Source organism: Centropristis striata, chromosome 10 (assembly GCF_030273125.1).
Source record: "Centropristis striata isolate RG_2023a ecotype Rhode Island chromosome 10, C.striata_1.0, whole genome shotgun sequence".
Classification (NCBI taxonomy): domain Eukaryota; kingdom Metazoa; phylum Chordata; class Actinopteri; order Perciformes; family Serranidae; genus Centropristis; species Centropristis striata.
Window position 1 is genome coordinate 13,792,497 of NC_081526.1, and position 25,736 is coordinate 13,818,232.

A 25,736-nucleotide genomic window follows, 5' to 3' on the forward strand; every position below is an offset into this window, starting at 1 on the left:
TACGTCACCCTTATGGCGGGAAGTATCAGAAAAAAAGAAAAAATGTCGCCAGCCACTAGACGTCACTGCACAACTTTAGGTCAACGGAAATTTAACGTGTCTTTGGAGAGTCAACAAAAGCTTGGAGGGGTTTTAATGGAAAAATTCTGGATTTGTGGATCATATTCAGCTTTGGAGCCGCCAGGAGAAGGGTAAGTGTCGCTTCAGTGACCGTTAGCGTGAGCAACGGTCTGTGTTATGTAATGTATATGTCTGCTAACTTGCATGTAGCTATAGCATTAGCTTACAGTTAGCTCGTCGGTATCTTCGATAGTTATCTACATCATTACTGTCTGAAAGGCAGTTATACTTTAATTTAGAGTTATTTTAAACTTTTATTGCAGGTGAATCATTTTCAAAGATAAGTTATAGCTACATAACTACAGTTGAAGCCATGAGTGGTTATGAGCAGAGCCATTGATTAAGATTATTATTAGGTATTATTAATAAGATTATTTCTTAATCAAAGGCTCTGGTTATGAGGGGGTTTTGTTACCAAAATAAAAATCCTTTAAATAAATGAATAAGATAAGTTTGAGCGGTTTGAGCACAGGCTCTACAGTACTTATTATTATTATTATTATTATTATAGGTAATTATTATAACCATGTCATATTTAATATAGTCATTTCAGTGTTAATTTGTAATCACCAGTTTAGATTTTATATTAAAAATGTTACTGCATTTTATTTTCAATCTTTGATTTTTCAATATTCTTTTGTGCTTTTGCTGTACTATTTGTTTGTGCAATGTTTCAGTGTATATTCTGTATAAGCTACTGGACACCTGAATTGCCATCTGGATAGATAAAGTTATCTATCTATCTATCTACCTATCTATCTATCTATCTATCTAGTAAGCGTTATATTGTGTACCTGATATAAAGCGGTCACTACGCAATATAAATTCATTGTTTGTGAGGTCCCGTTGCTTAGTTTTCTTCTGTTTATTTTTCCGTCTCTCAGGATCTTTAGGAATCTGATAAAATGCTTTCCATTTCACTTGTCAATGATTGTTCTGGCATCACATGCACAGCAGCTATCTGCCTTGTTTACTCTGCACTGTATGAATACAGCAGGTTTAGAAACTGGCTGCTGGTAGTTTTGATTTAGATTTTGTTGCCCAGAAACATATATCTAACTCTGGTGGGTGGGTACTACTATGTGAGATATATCAGCGCTCATGGAGAAGCTGTTGTCAAAATCGCAAGAAAGTCCCAAGTCATTTTGTTTTGGGCAGGTCAAGTCAATGATAGATTCACAGTCCGACGTCTACCACAAAAAGCACTTTTATTTGTAAAATAAGCATAGAGCATACATTTACATAACCTTAGCATCAATTGAGATCAGTTTAGTGGAGCTGATGGAGAAGCAACTGAAGAAGTTCATGACCTTTCTGTTTAAGGTAGATGTTGACAGAGGGGTCCTTGGAAGATGCGAACAAAAATCACCCAATAATGCTGGACCTGCCCATGTTGATATTTGAATTTAGTGGTGTAAATTCCATAACAAATGTGTAATTAATACAATTATCAAAACCAATATACAGGCAGTAAACCTGGAGCACTTGAGGCTCTAAGACCCCCTGAGTGTGCCATAAAGGAGATCACAATTTAAAAAATATTGTCTTTACACATTCTTCTTCATCAGTGAACCACTACTTGTCTTTTATATTTTAAAAGGATTCATCTGGTTGTGTCATTATCCTAATCCAATTAAATTGATCTTAACGTCAGTCTCTGGATCTCTTCACACACAGATGGCTTTACTTTATTCTTAGCCCTTTCTTCACCCTTCTGTCATATGTATGGAGCTGGAAAGAAGCAGGGGGCTTTTCTCAGCTCACTTCATGACCCAGTGAGCCCAGTAATGTCTCACAACTTTATTTGAGACTCCCACTCACTTAATGCTAATGATCCTCCGTTTTGACGACCACCGGGAATTTGAGTTGGCTAGTGCCAGCTGGAGCTCAGCTCCGCTCATGAATGTGATTACTTCAAAAGGAGAAGATAGTTACTCATGCAGGGAAAGTCCAATTATCTTCTATTTAAGAGAAAAGTTCAACATGTATTTCAAAACTTCTACCATGTAGCATGAATGTTCACCCATATTTTTTTCACTTCTACATCTAATGATTGACGTTGATCAGTTGGGATAAGAGGGTATTAGAAGGAGCCTGTTGTGTAGTGAGTATTGCCTGCATTCAATGGATATACTGGAAACTGCACTCTAAAATGGTGCACTAGGCCTAAAATTATTGTGTATCAAAGATAGTTTGTAGATTCTGGGTTTACTTCCTTGTAGTGCGATACGCTGCACATTCACATTAGTGTTTCTCCCACTGGCTCCCTGCCTGCTGTCTTTCACTTTATAGACTTGACGTTTGGGTGATGTAGCACACTTTAAAAATCTTTTCTAGACTCTCTTACCTCTTGTGCTTCTATCGGGACATTTTTGTCTTTTTAATTATTTTATGTTTTTCATTTTGACTGTGTGTGAGTGCGTGAGGTTTCCTTTTAATTTTGGAAGTTCAACATCACCTCCTGTAACAAGGCTTTAATAAATTCTTCAGCCAAAATCCAGACAGTCCCTATTGAAAACCATTAAAACCACAGGTTTTAAAACACATTTTACTTAATAAGATAATGATCAGGCCTTCAGTCTAGAGCCCTGACTTCAAAATCATGATGATGTTTTGACAATTTTCAACAGATTGAGACATCTTTTTGTGTTTGACCTGTGGGTGAAATACATACTATTTTCCTGGTTTCTACTTAAGTTACTGCTGCTTTATTTTGAAGCATATTGCTGTTTATTGACATATCCCAAAATCAGTATCAATATTAATTTAAAATTAATTAATTTAGAGAAAACTATTAAATGTTAAATGTTAGTGTTATTTTCTTTCTTTACAAACTTTCTATGCACCACTTCTCCCAGAAAATTGTTGCAATTGCAAATGCTTTGGTATTCACATGTTTATTGCTTTTGTTTGCATTGGAACAACACAAAAAAAGCAGAGAAAAGAAAGCCAAATCTGATCATTCCACACAGAACTCCAAAAATGAGCTGGACAAAATTATTGGCACCCTCAACTTAATATTTGGTAGCACACCCTTTGGAAAAAATAACTGAAATCAATCGCTTCCTGTAACCATCAATCAGTTTCTTACACCTCTCTACTGGAATTTTGGACCACTCTTCTTTTGCCAACTGCTCCAGGTCTCAGATTTGAAGGGTGCCTTCTCCCAACTGCTGTTTTGAGATCTCTCCACAGGTGTTCTATGGGATTTAGATCTGGACTCTTTGCTGGCCACTTCAGAACTCTCCAGCGCTTTGTCTTAAACCATTTCTCTGTGCTTTTTGAAGTGTGCTTTGGGTCATTGTCCTGCTGGAAGACCCATGACCTCTGATGGAGACCCATCTTTCTGACACTGGGCCCTACATTGCGCCCCAAAATTCTTTGGTAGTCTTCAGATTTCATGATGCCATGCACACAGTGAAGACATCCAATGCCAGAAGCAGCAACGCAACCCCAAAACATCAGTGAACCGCCACCATGTTTGACCATAGGGACCATGTTCTTTTCTTTGAAGGCCTCATTTCATTTTCTGTAAACAGTACAATGATGTGCTTTACCAAAAACCTTTACTTTGGTCTTATCTGTCCACAGGACGTTCTCCCAGAAGGACAGACAAAAGCAATAAACATGTGAATACCAAAGCATTTGTAATTGCAACAATTGTCTGGGAGAAGTGGTGCATTATCTGGCATAAGTGCAGGGGTCCCAATATTTTTGACATATATATATTGTGTATATATATATATATGTGTGTGTGTGTGTGTGTGTTTGTATATATATATTCTTTTTAATCTGACACGACACAAAAAATGAAAATAATTTGATATTTATTAGTTATGATAAGGACTAAAGTTTGCTAAAATGTTTACTTCAGTAAGTGTGGGAAATAAAAATATATAATCTTAAATCTCAGTGGCTCTAGCCACATATCTTCTTACAGTTGTAATATTTTGCTTGCAGTAGCTGATTACCGTTGACTAGCTGCCTGTTAAATAACGCCCAATCATATTCACACATTTGAACGCAGCAGCATTTATAATCTGACTCATCTCACTATGACTCTGGATACTTTCAGGCTTTTTTACCTCCCTCCACCACACCCACCTCCTCTGTATGTGCTGAGCTTCTGATGTTGGCTCTATAGTTAGGATTTGCCCCCCCATGTTATCATATTAATGTTGCTCAAAAAAAGGGATCTTTTTGTGGCCAGTACAGACAGGGAAAACAACATTCTCCACAGGAGTATTATTTTTAGACAAACTTGAAAGAATGTGAATATATCCTTTCACAAAGATTTAAAGCTCTGTACTAGAACAGATAGTCCTACATTATAAAAACACAATAAGCTGGGGGCCAGCTTCATGGCTAGACTGGATCTTTCTGGCCGAAATAAATCCAGATAATACTTCCAATATTTCTACAGGAATGCACAGTATGACATATCTACTATGGAATACATCATGATATTAAATCTGGTGTTTGTGCATGTGCTGAATTGTTGTAATCATCTGGACTTGGTTAGGATATGACCTTCACATGTGATATATATTTTTTTTAAATCTTATATGAAGATTGGGTCTGTACAGTTTGAATGGACAGCTGCTCAGATAGGGCTGCCCTTGACGTAATCAGAGAATTAAACATTTTCTAAATCAACAGCCTCAAAACACTCTTTAGCATGTGCCTGTTGGTTCAAAACAGTGGATGCATTTGGCAAATAGTGCACAGTGCCAGTTTCCTTTTGCTGATTGTCTTGCCTGTTGAGAATATTTGGGTAATTTTAGGTTGATAATTTCTCTCACTGACCTTGAATAGGCCACTGGAGATTTTAAATTGCAGTGCTTTATTGTGTAAAATAGAGTACACACTGTGAACCAATGTGGTGTGAAATTATTGGGTTTGAAGCAAGTGGCATCCTCCGGGGATGAAAAGTGAAGCCAAAGAAAAGGTTTCTTGACTGAAGCGGAGTCTGTCAGGGACCCACATGTAAAAATGCTCAACTTTACAACATAACGTGTATATATATATATATATATATATATATATATATTTAAGGCTTAAAATTATGCATTATTAATGATGTGGCTATTTTGAGTAACAGAGGGATACCATCACAGATGGCAGCTGGGAGTTAGGAGAAATCAGGTACTGTAAAGATTGCAACATTTCTTTTAGGACTGCACAGTTGCTACAAAAAGTGACTGAACAAACCTAACTGAAACCTATTCAACTAATGGGACCCACATAGAGGTAATTATAGGTCAAGGGCACTTTGTTGATACTAGAAGGTTGTTACAAACAGATAACACAGTTCATTTTGGAAAGAGCCTCCCCGCAGCCAGAGAATAAGACAGTAATTGGAGTAACATCTCTGGAACAAGAGACGTGCTGATTAGAGCCCATCAGCAGTTCCTTCTCCTGTTTGTGCACTGTACAAAACTGCTTATAATCTTTTTTTGTGTTACGTTTTAAAAACTGAAGTCCAAAGTGCTTTATAAAAATATTTCATCAAAAAGACAAAAGAAACAAGTCTTACTGACTTTATGCTTAGTCAGTGCAGCTATCTGTCTGAGGTGTAATGCTGTGATAATCCTCTCTCTGACCTGCTAAGCTCTCAGGAACAAACATTCTAAATCCCTTCAGTGCACAGGATTTAACTTGCATAAAGCAAATCAGCCTCTCTCCAGGAGTTTGGTTCCAGAGCCCACTCTATGCGTGGAGGTGAGCCCAACTATTTGTAGTCGGTAACGCTCCACCTCCCGCTCAAGCTCGGGCTCCTTCCCCGCCAGCGAGTTGACGTTCCACATCCCCAGAGCTAGCCGCTGGAGCCTGGGGTTAGCACGCCCAGGTCCCTGCCTTTGCCTGCAGCTCGACTCACTATGCACCCGACCCTTAAGCATAACTCTGCGGGTGGTGGGCCCACAGGTCGGCGGGTCCATGTGATTTCTTGGGGCTAAGCCTGGCCGTGCCATGTGGACGAAGGCCCAGCCACCAGACGCTCGCCTGCTCCCCCCCCCCTTCCGGGTCTGGGTCCAGGAGGGGGCCCCGGTTTACCTGTGCCGGGCGAGGTACTCAATCTTTCGTTTTCCTGCTTCATAAGGGTCTCATAGTGGCTCTGGCTGTCGCTGAAGCAAAAACTTGGGTATGGGAGGAATTCAGGGAGGCCAAGGAGGAGGATTTTCGGTCGACCTCAAAGAGATTCTGGAAAACCGTCGGGCAACTCAGGAAGGGAAAGTAGGGCTTGGCCCAAGCTGTGTTCAGCGGGGGAGGAGACCTGCTGACCCAACCTGGGGATCTCCTCAGATGGTGGAAAGGGCACTTTGAGGAACTCCTTAATCCAGCCAAAACGTCCACCGTAGAGGAGGCAGAGTCTGAAGACTCAGGGTAAGATTCATCAGTATCCCTGGCACAAGTTGCCGAGGTAGTTAAAAAGCTGCCCGGCAGCAAGGTTCCAGGGTTGGATGAGATTTGCCCTGAGATGCTGAAGGCTTTGGACACTGTTGGGCTGTCATGGTTGGCACGCCTCTTCAGTGTCGCGTGGAGGTCTGGGACAGTGCCAGTGGATTGGCAGACCGGGATGGTGGTTCCCATTTTCAAAAAGGGGAGCAGAGGGTGTGTTCCAATTACCGTGGAATCACACTTCTCAGCCCCCCTGGGAAAGCCTTCTCCAGAGTGCTGGAAAGGAGGCTCCAGCTGATTGTCGAACCTCCAATTCAGGAGGAACAATGGGGCTTCCGTCTTGGCTGTGGAACAACGGACCAGCTCTTTCCCCTTGCGAGACTTCTGGAGGGGTCATGGGAGTTTACTCATCCAGTCTACATATGTATTGTGGATTTGGAGAAGGCTTACGACCGTGTCCCTCGGGGAGTCTTGTGGGGGGTACTGCGGGAATATGGGGTACCGTGCTCGTTGCTATGAGCTATCCGGTCCCTATATAACCAAAGTGAGAGCTGTGTCTGCATACTCGGCACAACGTCAAACACGCTCCCAGTTGGTGTTGGCCTCCGCCAGGGTTGCCCCTTGTCCCCGATTCTGTTTGTGGTTTTCATGGACAGGATCTCAAGGTGCAGCCGGGGGGAAGAAGGGATTCGGTTTGGTGACCTTAGAATTGCATCTCTGCTTTTGCAGATGATGTGGTTCTTTTGGCTTCATCGGACCGGGACCTCCAGCACTCACTGGGGCGGTTTGCAGCCAAGTGCGAAGTGGTTGGGATGGGAGTTAGCACCTCCAAGTCTGAGGCCATGGTTCTCTGCCGGAAAATGGTTGATTGACCCCTCTGGATGGGGAGAGAGGTACTGCCTCAATTGAAGGAGTTCAAGTATCTCTGGGTCTTGTTCACGAGTGAGGGTAGAACGGAACATGAGATGGACAGGCGGTTTGGTGCGGCGTCAGCAGTAATGCGGGCGTTGTGCTGGACCGTCGTGGTGATGAAGGAGCTGAGCTGCGGCTTTCAAAATAAAAATACAGAATCCACCTCAGAATTTACAAGAAGACTGTCAAAATAAGATGCCTTAAATAAAACAAATAAGAACCCTTATTCTCCTTTGCAACAAATAATTAAAATAGACAATGATTAAGATCAGTGTATATGATCGAATAGCGGCATTAGAATGTGTGAGAAGCACCAAATTTGGGCTTTTATGAAAAAAAATGTCTCTAGTCCACACAGCCTGGCTGCTCCATGTTCTAGTGGAAAGCCCTGTTGACTGTGAAAAATGTTATGTGAGGTGTTTGCTTACATCTAGCTCTCAAAACGGACGAGATTGATCACATTGTACTATAAAATGTACATTTTCTCCCGGGGGCCCCCCGGACCCCCCGGACCCCCTAGATGGTTATTTTTTATTATTTGCTAATACTCAAGAGTCAAGAGTATTTTTTTTGTATTTGGCAACTGTTGAGATTAGCAATTTACACTACATTTAGATTTATGATTGATTTTTATTTTGTTGTACGATTTTTATTTATTTATACAGACTAAAAAATATTTTTCTATATATTTTTCAGGATTTTTTAATATCGTCAAGTATATCGTTATCGCAAAAATACTCTGAAATATTGTGATAATCTTTTAGGGCCATATCGCCCACCCCTACTCCTACTTTCGTTTCATGTATTTGAAAGACTGAAGAATGACGTCATCTACTAACGAGGTGGAAAAAAGGGAAAAACTTGAAGAGGGCAAAACGTGTAGAATAAAAAATGACTTTATTGTCAGACCAATGAATTAATGATTTAATGTGTTATGAAGTCAGCTATGCAGCCAGGCTGAAAAGATGAAATAAATCCTACTGTATACCCCGGGGGTGTTGCTTCTATTTTGGGATGTATCACCTTTATTCACTGTGATGCAAGGCATCTCAGGAGGGAGTGGGTACTCCCTCTGGCAAAAAGGGAGGCAAAATTTCTTTAGTCCTAGTAGAGGACTGGGAGACTTAACTTTTTTTTCTGAATATTTCCCGGTCCCTAAGAAGACCAGATATATTACTCACAATTCTTCTCCTGTATTTTCCAACCATAGAAACAGAGCCATGGAGCTATGTAACTATAAAAACTACAGACAACAAAAGACAGAGTTTGATGAAGTCCTCAGCATGAGATCATGGGAGTTTTAGCCACTTGCAGTCAGCTTCTCCTGGTTAGGATTCCTTTAGTTTTCATTATTATGCAGATTTGTACTGGGAGCCAAATTATACGAAATAGGCGATTAAAACCGGTAGAGCTGTTTCCCGATAAAATCACAGTTTTATCAAATGCTGCTCAGCGGACAAAGGGCTAGTCGAGATACTGCTAACTTTTACTTTGCTTGTTTCTCTGATAACTTAGGATCAGACATTCAGGATTTTTTTTAATGGGAGCTGAATTTTCCTGCTGATTGAGCCTGCATTTACGTTTGAAAGGTTGTCAGGGATGTTTTGAAATGTTTTTAAACCTTTCAGCAGCAGAGTCAGTTGTTTTGCATTCAACATCAGACAGCAAAAAATAGCAGAAATGCTCACATACACATTCAATGTCAATGTACCTGTTTGACTGCCAATAACAGCCTGCTGTAGCAGTAGATCATCACCACGATGGGAAGACCCAGGCAGAAAATAAAGAGGCAGATGATGTAAGCGTGCGACTGGGCCGTCTGAACCGTCCAGGACACAGAACAGCTGGTTCCCGCCCCCTCTATGCCATAGCTGCTCCAGCCCAACAGAGGGGGAATTGTCCAAAACAAGGCGTATAGCCAAGAGCACCCGACAGCCAGCAGGGGCTTGTGATAGTCTGGCCCACGTTTGTTGTATACAGTCAGAGTGCTGTAGCGGTCGTAGGAGAGGATTACCAAAGAGATCAGTGACACGATACCTGAAACAGACATAGAGGTGAAGGTGAATATGAATTTGTACCGGAAGTCACATTGAATCAGACACATTGTATTTTCAAACCTTATATTCATTGGCAATACAATTTATGTGTCTTCAAAGCATCAAATGGAAGTATTATTAATATTGGCATATAATTCATTGCATAGTTTCCACATCATTCTTTACTTTTTTCTCTAAATAACAACACGCAACTTTGGATAGAAAAAGAGGTTTCCTTCACATTACTCATTATGGTGGCACTAGAAGAAAAATCTCCAAAATAAAAGGAGGATTTTTCCTTTTGGGGTCATGAATATCAGGACAAAATTCAGTGCCAATCCATTCAGTAGATGCTGGGGCATTTCACTGGATCTAAAACAAACAAACTTTAAAACTGCTGGTGGTGCTAGAAAAAAATTCTGGATCACTTAAGTCATCAGGGTCCATTCTCTGGGGGACACGAATGTCTACAACAATTTAAGGGCAATCTAAAGTAGTGGAGCTTACAATGTCCTTCAGGCCACATTGCCAGTTGTATAATAATAATAATAATCTTTATTTAAAAAATCCACATTACAAAGTGCTTCACAAAGCAGCTAAAACCATTAAATCACAAGGCTTTAAAAGAAAACAGAAATACAAAAAGACATTTGGAGTATAAAAACCAGTACTGTAAAGGATAAGATTAGACTAGAAAAAGAACATTTTTTCAAAAGAATTACAGCAGTTCAGCAGTTCAGTTCAAGCAGTTCAGTTCAAGTAAAGTTCAAACCAAAGTTAAAATGAAAGGCTCACTGATGAAATTATGTTTTAAGAAGGAACTCAAAGAAGATCACTGACTCAGCCAGTCTGAATTCCTCGGGTCTGTCAGAGCCTCGGGGCCCTGACTATATGTAGATGCACCGTCCCCTTTAGTTTTCAGCTGGGCCTTTGGAACAGACAAAAGACCTCTGCCCGAGCATCTCAAAATCAGTGCCAGAGTGTACCTCACTATGAGATCTGAGATATGGCAGAGTAGCAGCCATAAAACCTTTACTCTTCATGTGACTTAGTTTTCAGCATATTTATGTATTTGCCAAAGGCATTATAATGCGCCCCACAGATTCCTAAAGGCTCAACCTGTATAAGTCAAGAATGAAAACTGTCTGCCAGGATGCTCTTAACTTTCATACTTTTCTTGACTGTACATAATTTACTCAGCTTGGTTTGGGGTTTCCCAGCTATTTTCCCATACAAACTAACTGAAGTCCATAGTAAGAGATCTGTGATAGTGATTTTAATTTAAAGTGTCTTAGTAAAACCCGCAGGGAGTTAGGATTAAGATCATACGGTTATCACACTGATGACTGAACAAAGAACCCATTCACATCTCGGCACCTTTTTACTGCTGCTTCACTTCATAATTGACAATTGAGGAATTTATCAAATTTGGCTCATCATTGTCAAATGCATGCAATTTATTGGCTGTGGCATTCTTTTCAAACTTCCTATTCTGTAAAAAAAAAACAAAAAAAACATTTCAAAGAAGTTGGGATGTCCAAGAGTTTCATATTTACAAAACCAAAGTTTCAGTTTGGTCAATAACCACATAAAAAACCCTGCCTGGCTTTTTGAGAAAGGTTACATCTTCTAGTTTCTGCAGCTGTGCTTTTTTATTGTGTAGCTAAAACATAACTGGAACTATATCAGGTTTTCTACTCCTACCCACTCGCTGGCAAGTGGGCTTTGAATGTCTTTTTTACAGTTTTCAATATTTTTAAACAAAGGATTAGCAAATCATGGCTTTCTGTTTGTATGATTTAGACAACGTCCCAACGCCCGGGTTGTAAGTATTTGGAGATAAAAAAGGTACTCTTGTTGTTATAAAGTATTTATGTTCAGTTAAATAAACAGTTTCAATAAAACAACTTGTTACATGTCATATTTGGCTTTAACTTTGACTCAACATTTGCTCTCACTTTGGGATAAAAATATCGATATACATATTGTATATCAATATTCAGCCTAAATATATCAGGATACGACTATTGGTCCATATCGCCCAGCCCTAACAGAAATGACATGCCATCATGTACATAGGATAAATAGCATAAGCTTATTTAGTTTGTTAAATAAAAGGACAAAATATATAGGAAAGGTAACCGTAAATTACTTATGTTGTAATCTGGCGCTCTATAGAAAATAAAATTAACTTCATCGTCAAGGGGGGCAGGTGGTGTCGTTCTACTGTATATATCTACAGACTTGACTATTTTTTTGGTATTGGTGCAGTAGTGAGAAGCAAGCTTGTGCCCAGAAGGTTGCCAGGTTAATCCCCAGACATGCAGGATAAATCTGGATGGGCAAAGTGAATACCCAGAACTTTTCCCCTTAGGCATAAGCTGCCCCGGATCCAAGGCCCTTAACCCCCAACTGCTCCAGCTGAGCACTATATAAGACTGTGGATGTACTGGAAGGCTTCCAGTTTTGAATAATGTAACTGTGTGAATATAAGCACGTTCCCAAATGAGAGAGGTTTCCTCTCAGTAAGCCTTCCCTGAATAAATAAACATTTTTTAAAAATTCTCAATGTACAGACTAACATACCCAGAACAAGAACATAGCTTGATGAAAGGAAGCAAAGAATACACTATTTTGTACACAAGTATGTAGGAAAAGAAGTGTATATATTAATATTAAGCTCAATAAATAAATACTGAAGGGATAAACATTTTCTTATGAATATCATGTATGATATCTAATGAAATGTATTTAATGTTGTGAAATGGTTGCAGTTTTAAACAGATTTGACGTTCTGAAACAAGATGCATTGTGATTGGATCACTCCAACCACTTGCAGAGGTGGTCTCGGACCCATTTGATCACATATATTTTGTAGTGTAAACACTAATGTGTCCTGATGTCTTCCCGACAAGGACGTAAACAGGGAAATGCGTCATCAATGCAGGCCGAGTGGTGGTCGTTTTGATGAGAGAGCGAACAGTTGAAGAAATGGAGAGGAGCAGTTATGTTTGTGGTTGAAGGTAGCAAGTGAAACCAGATGTCTAATCTCGATTTGAGCAGAAGATTCAGTCCAAAGAAAACTTGATGACTCATATTGTAACCAGACTGTTTATTGCTAGCAAGATAGCAACTTGAATTGTTGTTGTTGTTATCTAACCTGATTGTGTGCGGGGCAATTTCACCTTGGAGACATATGATACACTCAGGTGTAAACATCGATGTGTCTTATCTATCCACTTGTAATCCAATTGCCAAAACAAGAATAAAGACGGTCTAGTTAGAATCCGTGTAAATCAGTGCATCGTTCGTTCTTTCCATTTTCAATTGGCAATCAAAAATCAAATAAGGAAAAATTGACTGGTTATTTTGTTTAGGTTTTTTTAATTATAACACAAATAACGAAAAAAAATGCTTGTTTTTTCATATTTCAATATTAGGCTCATATCAAAAATACGGGAAAAAAATGCTTGTTTTTTCATATTTCAATCTTAGCTCAAAAATACGAAATGGATAAACGGGCACCAGGATTTGAATTTGATTTTAATATTTAATTGGTCGGGTGACCTGGAAATACTTCATCTCGTCTCTGCTGGTAATAGTTTTATACAGAAAAAAGTGAGAGAGAATGACAGCAAAGTGTTTATCCTTCATGTCAGCTCGCTCTGAGCAGTTTCAATGAATTTACCATTCATTCATTACCATTAACCGCAATCGGGTCGCTGGAGGGGACTATCCCAGCTGTCATTGGGCGGGGTACACCCCTGGACAGGTCGCCAGACTATCGCAGGGAGACAGACAAACCTAAGTGCATGTTTTTGGACTGTGGGAGGAAGCCGGAGTACCCGGTGAGAACCCACGCTGACACGGGGAGAACATGCAAACTCCACACAGAAGAGCCGCAGGCGGACCCTCTAGCTGTGAGGCGAGAGCGCTAACCACTACACCACCGTGTAGCCCTGAGTTTACCATAAATATCGCAATACAGGCGCACTACATTATGTAGGGGCAGCGGGTTTGACTACGGAGAAGCGAATGACGGGTCACTTGATGCAGTCAAACTTTTGGGTCACGTAAACCCGACCGATTAAATATTAAAATAACATTTAAAATTAAAATTAAAATCAATTTGAAATTAGATTGAAATTAGGGATGGGCATTTGAATAAATCTTTTTGATCGATAATCACGAACATTAACGATCAATTATCGATTTAATCCTAAACATTTCATATTAAAAATGTCCATGATTGAAAATACCAAAGGCAGCCTGTTATTTCTCATTAAAATATTTATTTCAACCTTTTACAACCTTTTGACAAGTTTGCACAACACGGTTTAAATGTGCAGAGGAAATATGCGGCGTCAGGCTGAAACAAAATAAGAGCCAGTGTTTTAACAATAAACAAATGCAATTACGCCTCTTTTAGACATAATAAAAAAATATTATATTAACTAATAATAATTAAACATTTAATCAAATAATCCTCTTGCACAACATAGGCTACAGTTTACATGTGCATGTGTTAATTGAAAAAAAATACGCGGAGGCGTCGGGCATTTCGACTAAAAATAATTTAATAAATACAATAGCCTATTACTCGTGGCTGACTTTTTTTGTTGCCAAAATGTATAACTTCAAACCAAAACGCACCGCGCTGAGAGAAGACGAGAGGGAGATTCAACCTACTGATTTTTGTTAAGAAAAATGAACATGTTCACATGCTCGGGGGTGAGGCGTATGATTTTCTCTGCCAGGCGTGCGTCGCAGCTCCTCCGGGCTAACGCTGAGGTGATGGTGGGTTGAGAGTTGTTGTTAACCACGGTCGGATGAACGTTGTTTAAATGGTACATCATTGGAGTTGTTGTTGTGTTGTACTTATACACCGTATCACAGTGTCTAAAATGAACGGAGTCATTTTTTTAACTCAAAATGATCCCACACCAGAGATCGCCTCGCTCTCTTCATGTTTACCTGATGTTTACCCGCGGCTACGGCAACTCGCAGGCAGGTCAGGATTAGTTTTTTTCTGTTTCTAGGCTATATCGCCCCCCGCTGCTAGGATGTTTTATTACCGCCACATAGTGAAATTCATTACATTGCTCAGAGACACACACAAAACATGAACTCTGTTTTATAACACCTTGAATCGATAAAACAATTATGTGATCGGCAAAATTCTTAATGATCAATTATCGATAATCGATTAATCTTGCCCATCCCTAATTGAAATACAGTTAAACCAGAAAACTGCTTTTATTTTGAAAGCCGTTCTAACACGTGGGTACCGTAACGTCTAGTAAATACATGCATCGCGAAAACAAGTGGTGGCTGGCTTGACTGTATTTTCCAAACTAGGAGGGCTTGACCGCAGTAATATATGGCATATTTTGTCCATGGACATATCGTCCAACCTTGAGTTTACCCTCCTTTTGCCTTTAAAAAGCGTGTATGTGTCCATGTTTGAAATGTAATCAAATGAGAAAGCGTGCCTGTGCTGCTGCGTGTTGCACGGACCTAATGAAAGAGATTGCGGCCACGGGAACCTCGGGATCATAGAATCCTGACAACATGACCACTAAATTGCAAAATATAAATTTTCTAAATCAACATTCGGACCCTTATTCTCATACTTGATATCCTGGTCAGGCATTGTGTTTAAAAAAGAATAAAGTGGGACTTTTGTATAATGTATAATGTAAATGAAATTATTGAAAAAACACTCTTCATTATCCATGTTTTGATTTCCAAATATGGACTGAACGGAAGATACACAGATTAGTTAGGTACAGTGTAGTTGGGTATGTTAAATAGAACATGACATAATTATATGTGGAACAAACTTAAAATAACAACACAAAAATGAGCAATATAAGCCAGCGTTGTTTTACATGAATGATGGTCTCCTGGGTGAATTGTCATTGGAGGCTGTAAACCCAGGATGCAGTGACAGTGCTCCTGCATGGTGGAGATAGTGGAAGGTAAGACAAATACTGCATGAGAATCATGACCTTTTTGGCACATGTTCAGTCTGTTTTCCTCCAGTGTGACATTGTTTTACCACATGACTCTGTTTCTCAGTTTTCATCATCACATAGTTTCTTTGCCTTCTTTATCTGTGGCTGATAAAAACTGCATGTCACTGGTTTCCACACAGTGCACACATATTTTGCAGCAGCAGCCACCACCACAGGGTCCTATCGTCAGCATGTGTTTTATGATTCTGTGGGGTTTGTTGTGCTTTATAAATCACTGAGGAAAAAAAGTATTTAGAGCAGCTACATACAATGATATAGAGTACTAATGCTCCCTCAAATGACCATTTCACTGCTTGAACTTTTCAAATCCAACCCTGTGACCCATCTGCTGCTACCTCTTCTTCTCTGGAGCTCTTGACCTTTTGCATTTTTCCTGTCATCGTCAGACTACCACAGGAGACAATGCATTCACAACTATGTGCACATTTTAGAGTTGATGCCTGACTGACCTGCATGTGCTAAGCATGTCGGACAAACTCCCGCAGAGAACATGCAAACACCACAGAGATCCAATCACCACCTTCTGTTCAAACCTTGTGGATGTGAGCCGCTGGGAATCACACTAACCTACATTTTGAAATAAAATGTTACAGACTTGATTATATGAGATCAAAAGGTGATGGAGATGTGGCGTGTCAGCTGACTCATCCTACTCTTGCAGAGGCTTCAGCACACAGTGTAAACCTCACCACATAGAACATAAAAAGAACATGAAATCCATAAGCAGTGTAATGAGATCAGCTCAGAAACTTTGTAGTTCCTGCTGGTTCGTTTCTTACAGCTCACTAACAAGATGGTTTGTTTATCTGTGGTGGAATTTGACAAGTTGGGGTGTGTGTGTGTGTGCTGATAATCAGTCATGGTGTGGGAGTAACCCACTGTGACAAACTTTTATCTGACAAATCATATCAGATGTCCCTCACACGCCCCTGTCCTTCTACAAACACCTGTGTAAGTGTAATCTGTTTCTACAGCTTAACAACATGTACTAGTGCTGCACGACACTGGCGGACATTGGGATTTTTCTGCAAGATATATATATATTGCGATATGGAAAAAATAGCCTATAGGACTTTTCACTTTCTTGGTTGTCCAGAGGCATGCTGCATTGGAAGAAAGCTTTTTACAGTTTGAAGTGAAATATGTCAATATTGTGTTCTTTAAAAACAAGTACTCTCATTTGGAGTGGACATCCCTGCCCCAACAAGTGAAATCCTCCAGGCAGACTTTGTGGACCCCATCCATAGAAATTTGTGGGCCCACCTAGACTGTAGGTGATGGGAGTACTCATGGAAGATTAGACCAGAGGTTTTACTTTTGTATCAAGCAGCAAAAAAGTTTTACCATGACATCAATTGCTTATCCAAAGTTGGATTGCAGGGGACTGGAGACAATCCCAGCTGACATTGGGTGAGAGGTGGTGGTATCACAGAGACACAGAGACACATAGAGACAGACAATCATTCATGCTCTCATTCACTCCTACAGGCAATTCAGAGTCACCATTTAAACCTAAGATACATGTCTTTGGATTGTGGGAGGAAGCTGGAGAGAACCCTCACTGACACGGGGAGAACATGCAAACTCAACAAAGAAGAGCCAGAAGCTGGATTCGAACCCACGACCCTCTTGTGAGGAGAAAATGCTTACCACTACAGCGTAACATGTTTGAGTCAATTTGCCTTACTTGACATTCCATGTTGTGCGATGTGACTATTGCCCATGCAAACATTTTAATGTCTATGCTGAAACAAATATGGAATATTAAATATTCTGGAGATTCTCACCACTAACAAGCAACAGGGCAACATTTTGTGAAATTGTGTTACATGGACACTGTGGACCTAAAGTGAGGATTATTGTCCATATGTAGGAAAATAGGTTGTTGTTCAGTCTAAAGTGGTAAAGCCTCACCCAGATTGGGTCTGTTTCCCAACCTCAACTAAAGTGCATTGTCCAGCTGTTTCAGGAAATTACTTAATCTTTTCATAAGATGAAAACTATATATTTGTGATCTGTTTTTATTGACTTAAGTCTTCTACAGAGCAGTTACAAACAGGATGGGGGAGCTGTAAAGTAATACAAAGCAGACTACTGCATTGTTGCTTCTGGCCTTCTAATGGGATTTGTTGACTATATGAAAAAAATAATCCTTTAATCGAGGAGCGGCAGAATAGATAATGCTTGCGTATAAGGCCAAAAATACAAAAATATCTGACTGCACTATTGCTGCCAATGTCAGTTTTAAGAGTAGAGTTTTAACTACATTGAAATTGCATTATTCTTCTGGGAGGGGAAACAAAACAAAGCAGGGCTATCGGAGGAAAATAGAGAAACCATATTGGAAGAAAATTATCTGAACAGGACCATCATTTTCAGACTGAAGAAACACCCGTAGTCATTTATAAAATGATTTGGCTATTATAGGATTTTAAATCCATAGCACCATGGCAACTTATTTATTATCTTGATGCGTACTAAGCTTGCAGTGCCAAAACCGGCTTCAGCACCTCATTCACCAGATGGAAACAAGCTATTCCTATACACAGGAGTGATAATCATCAGCAATGATGTGCAGAAATAATCATGAAATTAGTTACACCAGTATAATATCGATTTCATGTGGATCTTAATAAACAACGCTATATATTAACCTTGGGAAATATCAAGATTGAAGGTTTTCACCCGTGGTAAATACACCAATTACAATTAAAATACAACTAGGGAACATTTTGTTATATTATTGCAATGATTTGTTTCATTATGGGTTAATCTCTTAATAGCCATTCTAAACACGTTGCTGCAGTCTGTTCATCGTGAAACCATCTGTCTCTGTGATACATTAAATTAAAAACTTGTTTACTTCCACTCCTCAACTCTTGAGTCTGCTCTCATGTATCATAGATGGCTCTGTGTAGATGGCTGGAAAAGATGAAACTTGGTTATTTGCAGCGACATGGTTGACATATATGTGGTTCTTCTCTGGCCAACACATCAGCTTCTGATGAAAAACCCACACATGATGAATGTTCTGTCACTCTTACTCTCGCCAAGTAAACCCAGCAGACAACCAAGTAATCAATTTTTTTGATGTGACCTGAACCTTCATCACACCCTGTGCAATTTGAAGGTTTCAGCTGCTTAAAAGTGCACCACAGTGCATTCCCTAATATACATATGTTCAAAAATGCAAACACTGCAAAAATAATGACCCCCATAGATCATGTCTCCAACAACTTTTCTAATTAATGTTTTTGAATAATAACTTAAATTCTTTGATTGCATCTAGTTTAAAAAACAACAACTATGAGTCTAAAGTCATGCCTGCGGGGCTGTGAAGGCACAGCAGGATCACCAAAGAGATCCGGTGTGCCTGTACAGCTTGTACTAGGGTGTCCAGGTGTCCCACTTTACGAGGTACTCCTCAGCATTTTTATTCCTTCTCTCTATTATCACCCGCTTATTGAGATGAGGTCCCATATTTTGATATTACTTATCTACTTATAGCCAGTGGAAGATGATTCTCAGGGGGCTTTTTTTTGCGATAAGATGTGTCGATATATAAATGCATCCCTACTGAAACCCAAAGATGATTGGAAGACAGATAAGGTAACAGCAATTGAAATAACTACTTGTAGCGTTTACCAAACTCTGCAGCACTTCACAAGTCGGATGCCTGTGACAGTAAGCTACCACAAGTCACTTTTCCAGACTCGGAGAAGGCAAAAATAAAATTTGCCATGTAGTCATACAAAAGCATCCATAATAAGAAATTAAAATCTAGCTTGGATAAACTATTGGATCGCCTCTCACAGTAATGTGACCCACATTGTCCCACACAAGCTTACTCTATTTCCAACATTTGATTTGTACGTGTGTGCGTGCATGTGTACTCATCTCTGCTCTGCTAAAATGAGAAGATATGTCAAAAACAAACGTTATGATACAAAACATAAAGGTCAGCAGCACATTCTTCTGTGTCCCAACTCTGCTCAGTAGATACTCATTCCTCTCAAAAGAGTTGAAAGTCAAAGGTAACACACAGAACACATGTGTAAAGCTGCAGAAAGGGACATTGATAAATTGATTGAATAAACAAGGTATGAGTCATCCTGCATCATGCTGGTGTTCTGGCATTCTGTTTTACCACCAGAAAACCAGAGGCGCTTTAAATAGACGGCCCAGGGGGCATTGCTATGTCTTCACTGCTCTCTGAAGTCTGAATGTCACCTTCTACAAGCCTTTAAAACTTGATCGCTGCTGAGAACAAGCCTTAGGCAGTGCAAATACAAGTGGTGATCAATCTTGATATTACATATGTGGGTTTGAGCCTGTTTTCTCATCTGAAGGAAAGACAACAGGGTGGGATGGTGGCGGAGGGATTTCCAGATTAAATAAATAATTTAAGTCAGGTAGTAATATGGGTGTTTGCACTGTGCCTTCTTCACACATGTTAAAGTGTATAGCCTTCCATCCGTCGATATGTGAAACTGATTGTGTAGTGTTCTTAGAACACCATTAACGGGGAAAACAAGATGTCCTCGACCATTGCAGTGTGCTTCAAGCTGCGAAACACATAAACACATTAACATATTGTCCACGCTTTATACCAGCAGTTCTTGTGTGAGTGAAGATGCAAAATTGCTTGTGAGTGTTTTTGTTCTGTGTGTTTTCAGTTGGACAATACACACTATAAAGCAGGTTGAATCTCAAAAAAAGATAAATAAATAGAATTACACATGGACAAATTATACAAAGAAGACACACATACAGAGGCATTATTTGTTTTATAATGTCACATTTACTGATTAAATAATGTCTTTTGAATATAAAAAATAATTTTAAAAATATATTTGTATTTGAAGGATAAGAAGTAAAAATGATAGTGAATTATCGCTGCAAAGTACATGTATTGCTAATTAAATGTACAGACACATAAGTGTCTGTGATGGTGACATTATCTATTATTATCTATCCATTATGCACTTCACAATGGTAGAAAAATAAGCAAAAGAATATATAAAAGTCGGCATCAAAATAATAGGTCGAATTAAATTTCTCTTTTTCTCATGTCCTCTTGTATCTGCTTTAGTATTTGTCATACATAAAAGCTAAGGGATGAAAGCTGTTTGTATTCTTATTGCCAATTTTCCAAGGCTTTTACATCTTCTGAATTCAGGCATTTTTGTTATTATTGGCAGACAGACTGAAAGATTCCTCTCATAAAAATGAGAAGTCAACTCCAGATGCACCAAATTTCTTAACTTTCCAAATTTGCTCCTACCCAGGTATGCTGAATGATGAATCCCACTTGAACTGTTCATTAGCATAAATAATGCCCTCTAAACACTACATAAAGGCAGATGTGTATTTGGTGTAGTATTTGCTCTTACAGATGTGCCCTTTTCCCTCCCATTCAGACAGATTCCCACAATAACAAAAATAGACATGACACAACAATTTATCTCATAGGGCAGGCTTCATATGATAACCGGCATCCAGTGTAACTATTGAACCGCAGATCAACCTGTGACGCCAAGTAGCACTGATGAATGAAGAGAGTCTTTACTGCATTTCCTTCCTCAGATGTTTTCAGAAAAATATTTAAGTGACTGTTTTGCTTTTGACTAGGGCACCATTTCTTAATGCTTGAAAACAGAACAAACGAGGCCCTGATTTACCCTGGCATGTGTTGTTCAGCAGTCTCATGCTTTGTTGCTCTGACTGGCTGTAGGTCTATCTAGAGGCATTTTGGTCTGAACTTGATGATAATGCCAAGTTCAATCATCATTAGACCTTTAAATTATATGTGATACATACGCCAAAATAGAGTTTTGAATGCATATGATATCCTAATCAGAAGTTGCTAGTTAGGGAGGGTGGGAGAGGTGGTGGATGGGTCAAACAAACCCTGGACTTTCGCCCAGGTGAACGGTGATAGTGTCCCATGTGAAAACAAAAGTAAATGATTCCATTTGATTTAATTGCATTTACATGCTTTTATTCACTTTTTGTTTTTTTATAAAGCTTAGCCAGGAACTTCACTGCCTTAAACCTAGAGAAGGGGTTTTGTAGCATGAATTAAATAAAACTGCAGCCTTTTTTTGACATCAGCGACCCTTACTATGTCCTGCAACCGGTAGTGTCGCTGTTTTTAGAAATGCTCCTGTTTTTAGAAGTGCTCCTGTATGCATTGCATGTTATTTGAAAGGGTAAAGTAGTGTTATTTGTATGCAGATTGGTGAGACCAGGTTGTGGAAATAGAAAATGGAGTGAGGGATTCAAGACTAATACACAATTGAAAAGTGAGTCAGGCTCTTGAGGCTGCCAACAAAATTGTGTAAGAACTTCAACAGCAGAGACATTGACTTACTGTTTCTGTTAAATTTTGATCATTATATATTTATACGTTGTTTTTTTATGTTCCTTAAATTTGTTTGCTTGCATTTGACAAACAATTTGTGGACTGTACAAATGACCACAAGTAAAAATGCCTCTCACCTAAAAAAAGAGAACACATTGGTTAATCCCAGAATTCAAGGTATGAAAAGAATAAGAGCAAATGTTGGATACAAACAAGAAAAATTAGAAAATGTATTTGTATATATTGCTTCCTGCATGAGGTCCAATGTCTCACCAGTGTGCAGCTGCAGCATTATAGAACAATACCATGCAGGTGTCGTGAACAAGCATTGCATATGTTTACTGGTGTATGGCAACTGACTGACTCACTGGACAGCAGCACTCTATGAGATTAGCACTATCGCCAGCATTCAGCACCATGCTGAGTCAAGTCCTGTCAACAGGCTAAACTGAGCCCAGAGGAGGCCAGGGGGAGACAAAGTCCAAATAACCTGCTGATATGAAAGGCACTGCATGAAATAAACATTTTTTTTCAATACAATGGAAATTTAGCTCATTTAAAATTCCCTTTTTCCCCCTCAGTGAGGAGTAACAGAGCACAGTAGGTGAATAAACAGAAGCAAACCAGACAAATATACATGTATTGAGACAGAGAAGATATTACTGTCAGAGAAGGTAGAAGACAGAAGGAAACAGAGAAAATTATAATAATAGGGAGCAAACAGAAGAATTATTAACAAACGTGAGAGTGGTTCAAATGATCGATTAGCGTTCCTTCAACCCAGAGACAAACATAGTTTTTAACCTTTCAGAAATCAACGGGAGGCAAAATGAAAGCCGCCTGCCGTGTTTGCTGTAATAGCTTTAGGAGTGGAGTCAAATGGACTCGCTCATACTGAGAATGTACAGTGCACCCTTTTCTATGTGTATGAGATGCACCACACTTTCTATTGGCTGTGGCTCAGTTGGTAGAGAGTTCGTCCAGTGATTGGAAGGTTGGTGGTCGATCCCCAACCATGGCAGCCTACATATGGAAGTATCCTTGAGCAAAATACTGAACCCAAAATTTCTGTGTTCATCAGTGTGTGAATGAATTCCCAATGGTGGCAGGTGGCACCCTGGTGCCCTGGTAGCCTCACCCCCCCGTATAAATGTGTGTGTGAATGAGCGTAGTGTGTAGTGTAAATCGCTTTGGATAAAAATATATAAGTGCACTCCATTTACCATTTTACCATTTAATGTAAAACCAATCAGGGCCTTAGTAATATGCAAAACCCATAACTATGAATGCAAAACCAGAAAGACTTGAGACCAACTTAAAACCAGACCAAGCTTGAAAATGCATTAGGCACTAGTAAAATGTATTTTCTGTATTCTGTAACGTTATACAAATCTCTGTTAGTCCCTCTCTCTTACCAGCATCCCTTTCCCATTTGTTTCACCTGATACAGTAAATCTTTAAAAGTGGTCATGTGTTTTGGATAACCATGGAGGTCTATGGCGCAGAGAGAAACACCCCCCCAAGAAGCAATGATACATGAAGGTAAAAGGTTTCTTACATTCTCTCTCTTTGTTTACATTTCCTGGTAAGCAGATTGATCAATAAACACTGAAAAGCCCAGACTTTACTGTGTACTTACAAGTAAGTAAAATTCAGTCAGGTGCAGGCCCACCATTAGAAATGATGGGCAGGAGGACAGAATTTTATATTTGACCTCCCATCCATGACCACACACCTTTGGATGCACCCTTTTAGACCTTGAGCTGGGGTCATCTGTACCCTTTGACCCCCAGTGCCTGATGGCAGACCTGGTCAGGTGTTTAAGTAACATATTAAAATCTTTATGTTTGACACTTCATGTACAAAGGAGGTAACTCACATATGGCATAGTACTCTTTCCCCAGCACGTTCAATTTATGCAGCGAAGCAAAATATCCCCTGTGAGGAGTAATCAGCATTGTGCTGCTTGAGTAGCTTTACTAATCTCACTGAAATCCCTTTTGGATTTTGCTGGATAAGGTCAGACCACAGTGTACATCTTGACTGATAAATTAGCCCGGCCTATAAGTAAAAGGAATTTGCACATCAGAAAAACCAAACTAGGTTTGAGGTAATAAAGAAACAATGTCACAAATACACAATTTGTCCACCAGAGAGCACTGACTAGTGGACTTTTTAACTATAAAATGGCCTGCTCAGTATGAATATTGGTCATAATAAAATAATAATCTCAGGGGTCCATATCAAGTATAAGAGTATTTGTTTATGCTGTGTGTAGTCAAAATAATAAAATCTTTAATGTATAATATAGTAGTTCTAGTAACCAATTTATCTGACACCACATGCCCTTTGTACCTTTTGTACCTTTCCAATAAAAAAAAGCAATTATCTGAAACCATATTATTTCCGCAAATACACACTTGCCACTTAGATTTGTGTGAACTGCCTCAATAAAGTCATTTGCCAGATGCTGTAGAGATGGACTGCCGTGATCTACTGACACATTAACACACCCAATACCCATCAGTCCTGATGGTCCCTGATCTTCTGTTAGTGCCTGCTGTAGGCTTGGTGATATGACAATATGAGGATGGAGGAGATTTTTCATATTCATACTGAGGTAGCTATCTCTTTAATATTTGAGGTTTTATCCACGAAATGTATCTAAAGTAAAAAAATAAATAGCAGACATTTCCACTTACGCTTTCATAAATGCGTTTTCACAATACATAGTAAGATAATATTTTCATATATATTATTTATACTTTTTTAATAGTAGAAATCGCACCTGACATAAAACGCGTCAGTTTGTCAAACATACCAGCTGAAATATGTATGCATCTGCAGAGAAATTTACTGAACTTACCGAAGCAGGAGTTGATGAAGCCGTACCAGCTGCAGCCGCTGCGCCCCAGCAGCCACCTCCCCCGGATACTGGAGGCGAAACTGAGCGTGGTGCCGAACAAACACACCAGCATGTCGCTGACGCTGATGTTCAGCAGCAGCATGTTCACCGGTGTTCGCAGCTTCTTGAATTTGCAAAACAGGAGCAGCACGATAAAGTTGTTGAGGAAGCCGAAAGTCATGATGAAGCCCAGCACCACGGAGAGCACGACGAAGCCCGTCGGGGAGAGCTTCCCTCTGCCCGCCGGCGCGTCCACCAGCTCCCGTTCATCGCTCAGGTTGAAGCTGTAATTCAGACCAGTCTGACCAGAATACATCCTGCTGTCCATTCATCGGAGCTTGTCTTCACTCTGGAGCCGTTTCGGTTGTTAGGGATTCACACGTGGAAAGTTTATGAACAGATGCTTCTTTTTCAAGTCTTTCTGTATGCTGGGTTTCCTCTGGGACACGAAGACCTAAGCGCTTCATGCTTTCCAAAAGCGCATTCCTCCACTACTGTAGCTGCTAACTGTCACCGACACAAAGCCTATAAAACAAACATAGTGTGCCGCCTGTTACATCGAGGCATCCTTTCCGTATTCATTACATTTAGTGGATAAACTTCTTTAATATTTTAGCAAGTATTAGTCACAGTTTTTAACGAGACTTTTCCAACGTGGTGTTTTATTCTGATGGAAATGCATAAAGTCACCACTATTAGAAGAGTTGTAATCCGCGCTCACAGTGAAGACGCACGCTGTTGCGTAAAGTGCTCTCCGCTCCGCTGCCCTGCATCTTTAAAGGCGACTCTTACGTCACGAGACATCGTTGTGACAGGGGGCCATGGGGGTGATGTGTGTGTGTGTGTGTGTGTGTGTGTGTGCGATCGAGAGAGAGAGAGAGACAATGCTTTCCAAGCACCAGGCAAAGTTAAATGATAACACAATGTAAAGAACCTTGGTAACAAGAAACTGAAGGCCAGAG

General features: G+C 39.7%; 1 protein-coding gene across 1 annotated transcript in view; it reads right to left on the minus strand.

Moving 5' to 3' along the window:
• Positions 1-25,508, minus strand: part of tmtops2b (teleost multiple tissue opsin 2b) — a 36,026-nt gene extending 10,518 nt beyond the window's left edge. The window contains exons 1-2 of the mRNA XM_059342520.1: positions 24,736-25,508; positions 9,143-9,468 (exon numbers count right to left, since the gene is read on the minus strand). Coding sequence (XP_059198503.1) covers positions 9,143-9,468; positions 24,736-25,102 — 693 coding nt within the window. The 5' untranslated portion in view covers positions 25,103-25,508. The remainder of the gene's footprint in view (positions 1-9,142; positions 9,469-24,735) is intronic.
• Between the last annotated feature and the right edge of the window lie 228 nt (positions 25,509-25,736).